Source organism: Scardinius erythrophthalmus (assembly GCF_964197995.2).
Source record: "Scardinius erythrophthalmus genome assembly, chromosome: 3".
Lineage (NCBI taxonomy): Eukaryota > Metazoa > Chordata > Actinopteri > Cypriniformes > Leuciscidae > Scardinius > Scardinius erythrophthalmus.
In genome coordinates, this window is record NC_138223.1 from 58,814,259 (window position 1) to 58,824,353 (window position 10,095).

The 10,095-nt window shown below is 39.8% G+C and overlaps 1 protein-coding gene across 1 annotated transcript in view; it reads right to left on the reverse strand.

Moving 5' to 3' along the window:
- The window catches only part of col5a3b (collagen, type V, alpha 3b), a 52,770-nt gene that overhangs the window by 41,573 nt on the left and 1,102 nt on the right, over positions 1-10,095 (reverse strand). The window contains exons 2-3 of the mRNA XM_081361292.1: positions 2,830-2,997; positions 1,988-2,201 (exon numbers count right to left, since the gene is read on the reverse strand). Of these exons, the coding sequence (XP_081217418.1) occupies positions 1,988-2,201; positions 2,830-2,997 (382 nt within the window). The remainder of the gene's footprint in view (positions 1-1,987; positions 2,202-2,829; positions 2,998-10,095) is intronic.

Genomic DNA, 10,095 nt, shown 5'->3' on the forward strand with positions numbered 1-10,095 from the left:
GAATTGATTTAACACTGAACTGAATCAACACTGAATCAGAATCAACACTGAACTGAATCAACACTGAACCAAATCAACACGGAACTGAATCAACACTGAACTGAATCAGAATCAACACTGAACTGAATCAACACTGAACCAAATCAACACTGAACTGAATCAACAGTGAATTGATTTAACACTGAACTGAATCAACACTGAAGTGAATCAACACTGAATCAGAATCAACACTGAACTGAATCAACACTGAACCAAATCAACACTGAACTGAATCAACACTGAAACAAATCAACACGGAACTGAATCAACACTGAACTGAATCAGAATCAACACTGAACTGAATCAACACTGAACCAAATCAACACTGAACTGAATCAACAGTGAATTGATTTAACACTGAACTGAATCAACACTGAAGTGAATCAACAGCGAACTGAATCAACACTGAACTGAATCAGAATCAACACTGAACTGAATCAACACTGAACCAAATCAACATGGAACTGAATCAACAGTGAACTGAATCAACACTGAACTGAATTAGGGATGTTAACCGATGACCGTTTGACCGATGGTTGATCGTATCATCTCTAAATTAGGCTATTATAGACAGTGGACTAAACGCTACTACAGTTAGCCATCTCATTCCAAGATCTTTTTGTGTGAAGTGAACAAATCCCTCACACTCAATTTTTCATAACTCGCCTGTTTGTACTTAATAAACCAATAAAAACATTTGCCATTTGTGACATTTGTCACAGCGTTTGGGTTCGTGCGCTCACAAGGTTTGCGAAAAGTAAAGGCTACAGGCTAAAACACTCGAGGTTAAAGCGGCGTCTCTTCGGAGCTGTCATTTTCTTAAATGAGCCGCGCCAATTTTTCAAATGAGCTTCTACCGCTAGACAAACGCCTTTATTTTCAACGCGATCACCTTGTACCCAAACCATTTCGAAACTAAGGAGCCATTTGTCCTCCGATTACACATACAAGCTCCTCGGCGCCGCGTTTGCGGGACTCATGTTTCGCGCTGCAGGGGATTTAAAAAAGTGACGTGAGTGGAAGGGCGGCGCTGGGGTGTGTGTGTGTGTGAGCGGGAGGCAGAGCGGCAGAGAGATGCGACGCGACAGAGTTGCGAAATTGCAGGAGCGGCTCGAAATGGCTGTTATTTCAAAGAGCGTAGCATATTTTAAACTAATCGGTTAACCGGTTTCAACCGGCTAATGAGGCTCGGTGGTCGGTCAAGAAAATGTTTAGTTTTCGCCATCCCTAAACTGAATCAACACTGAACTGAATCAACACTGAACTGAATCAACAGTGAACTGAATCAACACTGAACTGAATCAACAATGAACTGAATCAACACTGAACTGAATCAGCAATGAACTGAATCAACACTGTACTGAACTGAATCAACACTGTACTTAACTGAATCAACACTGAACTGTATCAACACTGAACTGAATCAACACTGAACTGAATCAACACTGTACTGAACTGAATCAACACTGTACTGAACTGAATCAACACAGAACTGAATCAACAATGAACTGAATCAACACTGTACTGAACTGAATCAACACTGTACTGAACTGAATCAACACTGAACTGAATCAACACTGAACTGAATCAACACTGTACTGAACTGAATCAACACTGTACTGAACTGAATCAACACAGAACTGAATCAACAATGAACTGAATCAACACTGTACTGAACTGAATCAACACTGTACTGAACTGAATCAACACTGAACTGAATCAACACTAAACTGAATCAACTCTGAACTGAATCAAGCGCAGCAAGTTAGGATTAGGGGACTCAGCTTATGTGGATTAGGAGACGCGCTAGAGTGTGAATATTATTGAGCGGGGACGTCGATTAGTAGACGAGACCCAGGCAGAAAAAATCGACCGCACGTTCAACCCGGAAGCCGTCTCAAAACGCTGCGCACCGGCTTGAGCTTGAGCGCGCCCTGATGTGACTCACTTGCCGTCGGCCAGGTTGATCTTCTTGAAGGTGGGGTAGAGGTCAGGCGTGGGCTGGCCGTTCTGGTCCTCGTAGAGGAAGACGGGTGAGCGTCCGAGCTCCAGTCCGAGCTGCTGCACTCCCTCACTGTCGTACACCGACAGCAGGAAACACTGAGCGCCGCGCCGCGCCCGCACCGTCACCAGCACCGAGAAGTCCTCCGGGAACACAGAGTCTGATCACAGTAACACAGAGGAATATAACATTAGTGTAGATCAGCTGTTCTCTGTGTGAATATAGCATATGTGTAATTTATTCCTGTGATCAAAGCTCAGTTTTCAGCATCATTACTCCAGTCTTCAGTGTCACATGATCCTTCAGAAATCACTCTAATATGAGGATTTGATGATCAAGAAACATTTATGATTATTATCAGTGTTGGAAACAGTTCATGTTTTGTGGGAAAGGTGATATATTTTATTTTTCAGAATTCTTTGATGAATAGAAAGATCTAAAGAACAGCATATCTTTTGGTACTTTATAAATGTCTTTACTGTCACTTTTGATCAATTTAATGCATCCTTGATGAATAAAAGTATTGATTTCTGTCAAAAAAAATTAAATAATCTTATTGACCCCAATTGAGTTAGACAAAACTTCCTTTTGGAGACATGCTCATTTGTGAAGAATTATGTATGAAAAAAAAATATATATATATATAAACTGTATAAATAAAGCAAATAAAGTTTTTTATTAATTGTGAAACCAAGTTTTCTGATAGGGTTAGTGTGTGTATGTGTGTGTGTGTGAGAGAGTGTGTGAGTGTGTGTGATTGTGTGTATGTGTGTGTGTGTTTCACATACCTGGGAAAAGCTGATTGGTCGGAACACTGACTTGGATTTTCTTCTCAATCTTATAAGCGAGGTCCGCCTCCTCGGAGCCCCGCCTACTGGTGCAAAGCCCCGCCTCCAGGGACACGCCCTCCATGGAGTCCGACAGCTCCAGGATCTTCAGCACATCGATGTGTTCGGCTGCGAGAGACACGACACTGCAGTTACTTTAATAAAGTCTCATGAACAGCCTCACATCTGACTGTCTCAACACACTGACACTGATGACTGACAGCAGGGGAAAGCCCATCGCAACTGTGTGTGTGTGTGTGTGTGTGTGTGTGTGTGTGTGTGTGTGTGTGTGTGAAGGTATCTACATGCAGGTCTGGACTGGTCATGTGTCTCTTCACATGTGTAATACCTGCATCTGCGGCGCACACACACACACACACACACACACACACACACACACGCACACACACACACACGCGCACACACACACAGAAACATCTCTCATCTCTCAGCACAAGATTTTTAAGTCATTTGGAAAGACTTTCACAACAACCTATAGATCAAAGACACAACAGCAGCTGCAGGGGAGTGTGTGTGTGTGTGTGTATGTGTGTGTGTGTGTGTCTGGGAGCCAGATGTGAATGACGACACAAAGTTGAATTAAGAAATGCAGTCCAGACTCTCAGACATTTTACATTTGTGTTTTTATGAAGGGCTTCTTTCACACACACACACACACACACACACACACACACACACACACACACACACACACACACACACACAGTAAACTGCGCTAAAGGTTGTAAGACAGGTGCGTTTGCAGCATTATTAAAAGTGTCTATAAACTCCTGTGACCCCGGTGACCTTCACCTTTGACCTTTCACTTTCTTTCCTGACTCAGTTTCAGACTTTCTCTGTTTAGGCGCTTTCAGAGTCACAGTTATTTCCCACTTCAAGGGTGAATGGATGAGGAGAGGACGCTGGTAACTCTGACACAGTCTACCACTGCTAACAGAAACATCTTCTTACAGCGTTTTGCTAGTGATCAACTAGATTTAAAATATCTAGTTTACTTTTGAAGGTTCTCTAAACATTCTGAAACAAGATGCAAGAGGAATGTCCAACTAAAACGTTTCAGAAAAATCTTCCATGAACACATAACATGTCTGCCAAGACAAACAATGTTTTCATGCTAATGTTTTCAGAACGCTATTAAAGACCAGAGAACTCTGAATGAACACTATATTAGCATTACTGGAAGAACATTTGTTCAGAACTTGGAGAACTTTGAGAGAACATTCCATGTTAGTTTAGACTGAGTATCGCAGTCTCTCAAACTGTGAATGAGTCGAGTCGGTCTAAACCAGCGCTATAGGAACTATCCCTGACGTTCGTGTTCGCTGATTGGCCGAACGCACGCGAAACACCAGCACACGCCATTACTAAAAAGGCTGTGTAAACACAGATTATAGCCTATATATTTACTCCACAAACTAACCCTATGAACTTGGAAAACAGTGATGGATGGACCTCTCAACCTTTACACTGAGGAGATCAGCGAACACTAACATCACGGATAGTTCCTATAGTGCTGAAGAGGGAGTCAATTAGTTCCTCCAAAAGGAGATCCTAGAACTAAAATCGTTACTAAAACCCCTTATTTCTCTGATGGCATTAATGGTAAGAGTTAGTTTACGACTCCAAATCCATTCACAGTTTGAGATACGGTGATACTCATATGATCATTGTGGATGCAGTCAAAACTAAGTTCTGAACAAATGTTCTTTCAGTAACACTTACCTTTATTCAGAGTCATCTGGTATATAATAATGTTCTTCACGAAAACATTATTTATCATGGAAGATATGTTATGTGTTCATGTTTTAGTTGGACGTGCCTCTAACATCTTGTTTCAGAATGTTCTGGAGAAAACTAACCGTTTATATAATGATAGATGGACATTTCAACTTAAAGAGAAAATCCAACGCAACTTTGAGGGCACTGAGCGACACTGGACATCAACCGCACGGCAAACGGTAAACTAATGGAGAATGGGGGCACTGTGAGCTCAGACTCTGGCGTTCTCAGCCACCGAAATAAAAGTTACACCAACAAGCGTGGCTTTCGTCACTTCGGAGTGAATGGCCATAGGGGAACATTAGTTCTCCCTAGTCCTGTAACTCCCCCGGTGTGAAAGCCTCGGGAGTCCCAGTATGAGTTTCCAAATTCAGCCAGTGGTCTTGCATTCAGACTACAGTTTAAAAGGGTAAGCAGATTTTCTTCTTTAGGTGAACTCACCCTTTCACCTCGGTCTCTTTCCATCTGACCTTCGAAGACCTAAAAGAGATCTCCGGAAGTGGCAAGCGCTCAGAGGTGAAGGGAGCCCAGATTAAAGCTTTATCCTTCAGTCACATCTCACCTCGCTCCAACACACGGTTCGCAGGGGAAACTACAGATCATCGGCTGAGAAGACGGCCAGAAGCACATCCTGAGGATCTCCTGATGAACATGCCAAAGCTTGTGCTTCACTCCGTCAGATCAGCAGTCTGAAAATACTGATCTGAAGAACCTAATGAAACCATCAAGAACAATTCTCTGAACGAACAACTCAAGAACCTGCACAGCCAAACATCAGTCTCGAGAACAAGAGGACTCTTTACTGAAATTTAAACATTTATTACAAATAAGTTTTTAATGTTGTTTATGTGTCTATGTTGTGTTTTTAATGTGCTTTAAGACAAAGCATGTGTAAATTCATAAGTCGACAGCATTGCTGAGTATTTCCTCCTTAAAACTGCAGTGAACCAAAGACAGTCTCAAAAACACACTTTGAAATCGCTGGTGTTTCTGACGTCACAAACTACCTTGTAACCAATCAGATCAACATGTGATCGACAACCAGTGGATCTCTGAGCTGAGGGAGTGAGTGGAGGCGGGGCTCATTTGCATATTCATAGAACCACGCATACTAAATGAGGCAAGGGTGTCGAGTTACATTCAAGATATTTCAAGGCATGAAGGAAAAAACGTTTAAATTTGTAATTTTGGTGAGTTTTAGGGGATAAAATGGGGGACTTTAAGGGTTTAGGGGGTTTAATTGTTCAGTAGGATAAATAAAACTAAAAATTCACCAAAAATTGAAATACTCATCCTAATGCTCCTCATCTATGGAGCATAAAAGAAGATATTTTGAAGAACGTTGGGAACCAAATAACCTTGGACCCCATTGAATGGTCAGAATATCTGCTTTTGTGTTCCACTGTAGAAAGAAAGTCATTCAGGTTGGGGATGAGATGATATGAAGACTTTCATTATGGGTTGGACTATCCATTTTCTAACATTCTTCAATTATATTATTAACATTCATTCTTATGAATTACAAGATGCTAAACAACTACAGGGTGGGCCATTTATATGGATACACCTTAATAACATGGAAATGGTTGGTGATATTAAAGTCCTGTTTGTGGCACATTAGTATATGTGAGGGGGCAAACTCCTCAAGATGGGTGGTGACCATGGTGGCCATTTAGAAGTCGGCCATCTTGGATACAACTTTTGTTTTTTCAATAGGAAGAGGGCCATGTGACACATCAAACTTATTGGTAATGTCACAAGAAAAACAATGGTGTGCTTGGTTTCAACGTAACTTTATTCGTTCATGAGTTATTTACAAGATTCTGACCACTTATAAAATGTGTTCAATGTGCTGCCCATTGTGTTGGATTGTCAATGCAACCCTGTTCTCCCACTCTTCACACACTGATAGCAACACCGCAGGAGAAATGCCAGCACAGGCATCCAGTATCCGTAGTTTCAGGTGCTGCACATCTCGTATCTTCACACCATAGACAATTGCCTTCAGATGACCCCAAAGATAAAAGTCTAAGGGGGTCAGATCGGGAGACCTTGGGGGCAATTCAACTGGCCCACGACGACCAATCCACTTTCCAGGAAACTGTTCATCTAGGAGTTTTTTCCCTGAGTCGTTCCCTGAGTTTTTCCAGCAAGATGGTGCACCACCACATTATGGGTGCCAGGTCCGAGCATTCCTAGATGACGATGCGGTACTTATCTCTGGAGTATAGTCCTCATCAGAGTCAACAATGCTTTCATCAAGGAAACTCTTACATGCAGAACGCCATATATGTTATGAATCTTACACGAAATTCACCTTCATCACAGTGTAACTGATGGTAATGGAAAAACGTGTATCAATGCAACCTGTTTTTAGCTTTGCCTTATAGATATAACTAGCTCGTTAGCGAATCAAAAAAATATATACAATACCAGTCAAAAGTTTGGAAACATTACTATTTTTAATGTTTTTGAAAGAAGTCTCTTATGCTCATCAAGCCTGCAGTAAAAAAAAAAAAACAGTAATATTATGAAATATTATTAAAATTTAAAATAATGTTTTTTTTAATATATTTTAAAATGTAATTTATTTTTATGATGCAAAGCTGAATTTTCATCAGCAAGTACTCCAGTCTTTGGTGTCTTATGATCCTTCAGAAATCATTCTAATATGATGATTTGATACTCAGTTATTATCAATGATGGAAACAGTTGTGCTGTTTAATATATTTTTTTGGAATACTTTTTTCAGGATTCATTGATGAGTAAAACGTTAACAGCATTTATTCATAAAAACAGCATTTATTCAAAATAAAAACATTTCTAACAATATAAATCGTTACCATCACCTTTTGTCAATTTAACGCATCCTTGTTGAATTGAAGTACTAATTTCTTAAAAAAAAAATAGTTATTGTTCCCAAACTTTTGAACGGTAGTGTATATTGTTACAAAAGATTTCTATTCTGAATAAATACAGTTCTTTTTATCTTTTTATTCATCACATAATCCTGAAAAAAGTATCTCAGGTTATAAAAAAATATTAAGCAGCAGAACTGTTTCCAACATTGATCATAAATCAGCATATTAGAATGATTTCTGAAGGATCATAAGACACTGGAGTACTTGCTGATGAAAATTCAGCGTTGCATCACAATAATAAATTACATTTTAAAGTATATTAAAAAAGAGAACCATTATTTTAAATTGTAATAATATTATAAATTAACTTGAATTAACTGCAGGCTTGATGAACATAAGAGACTTCTTTCAAAAACATTAAAAATAGTAATGTTTCCAAACTTTTGACTGGTACTGTACTTTAAACTTTACCAATATCAATATGCTAGCTTGATAGTGAGTACTAAATACATCTTATTTGTTTATATTCAAAATGATAAAGTTAGATTTTTTTTATTACATGTGATTCTGACATGATGTCACTACATGCACTGCGCTCCTTCCTCTCCGCTCGTCTCAGGTAAATAATGCGTCTTCAGCTCAGCGGTCGGAGTCGCGCGTTCATGTGTTTTGGGGGCGTGGCTTTGGAAGGAGCCCAGAAGGGAGGGGGTGGACTGAATGGAAATAATGAGCTGTCTTTAAAACAGTCGTGAGAGGTCTACAGACACTCGATTTTTTTTTTTTTTTCAGAGTACTTACATTTTAATTATGTATTGATATATAAATAAAGTTTAAACAAATTTGGAAAATAACTTTTTTAGACAATTCCTACCTACCCTACCTCGCTACTGGTTATTCTGGGATTCTGGATGAGTGAGATTGGCCTGTTCTGTTATTGCCGGAGTTTCTGAAGCTCATGTAAAGACTCCGCCCTCTTCTGAACGGAGGCGGAGCTAAAGCTCATTTGCATTTAAAGGGACACACACAAAAACGGCTCGTTTTTGCTAACACCCAAAAAGGGCAAAATCTGACAAGCTACAATAAGTGATCTGGGTATTTGAAAATGAAATTTCACAGACACATACTGGGGACGCCATAGATGTATATGACATCTTGTGAAAAGGGGCATGATATGTCACCTTTAAATGCTTAGCATAAAGGTGTACTGTAAATGAATAGTGCTAATTAAAAGCATTTGAAAACCAGTCGAAGCTTGGATGCAGACACAGCACTATCAGAAAGTTAATATGTCACGTCTTATATAAGAGTGATGGGTCACGTTATGATTCTGATTTTGAAGGCTCATTCAGCCCCGGCTTCAGATTTCACGTGTTTAACGTGTGTTCACTGGGGTTGCTCTGGCTCACGTCACCTCAGATGCCTGCTCACGGCACAGCAGAAAGCGTTTATCCACTGGAACGCCGGACAGCTTCAGACGTGTTGGGAATGTGTGGAAAAAGCCCTGCGCTCTCGTTTTTCTTCTGAAAGTCTTTCAGTTCATTAATACCCTGAGTGTCTTCAGCTGAGGTCTGAACGCGTGCGGTTCTGAGGATCCAAGCACTATTGTCCTGTTCTGAGAGCCTCAAAATACCATCACAGAAATAACACACTCTCACGCAGTGTAACGCTCAATAAAGAAAGCTCTATTAATATTTCTGTGAGGACCCGTCAGTTCAGCGCTGGCCTGTGAAGACCCAGAGAGAGCGAATGAGAAGCAGCTGCTGCTGGATGATCAGTTCCAGAGCGAGAGTCTAGACCTCAGACTCACACACACCAGCAGAGCAGGACCGGCAGCCTCTCACCAGGCGTCACACTCTCATATAAAAGAAGAAATACTTCAATACCATACACCATACCGTCATTATGGGGGATTTCTATCTATCTATCTATCTATCTATCTATCTATCTATCTATCTATCTATCTATCTATCTATCTATCTATCTATCTATCTATCTATCTATCTATCTATCTATCTATCTATCTGTCTGTCTGTCTGTCTGTCTGTCTGTCTGTCTTTCTAATCTAACTATCTATCTATCTATCTATCTATCTATCTATCTAAAAATGATATTTTATTTTAAAAACATCATTTCAGTAACCAAATTGGTCAGATTACAGTTTTTCTCAGTCGCTTTGGTGCATTTCTCATAACACTATTTACATTTGCACAACAGTTAATGCAGTTCTCAAAACAATTAGTACAAACTGCAAAACCTAGTTGATAACCTGCAAAAGCGTGTCACTTGCTCAAAATGGATAGCTCATTCCTCAAAAGCAAGTATTCATGTCAATGAAAGTGTCAGTGTCATCAAAATGAAAAGTCCTGACACCATCGTTTATGAACAAGATAGTCAAATGGCTTTGTCATGTTTTCATTATGACAGTTTACTCTGTGAATGTTTTCCAATGATAAAAGTCAGATCTTGGTGACACTACCTGAAAATGCTCAATACAGCACTAAATACTATTTGCACAGCCATTTGAAAAAATACAGTAAAATTACACATTACCGTATGTATGAGGTAA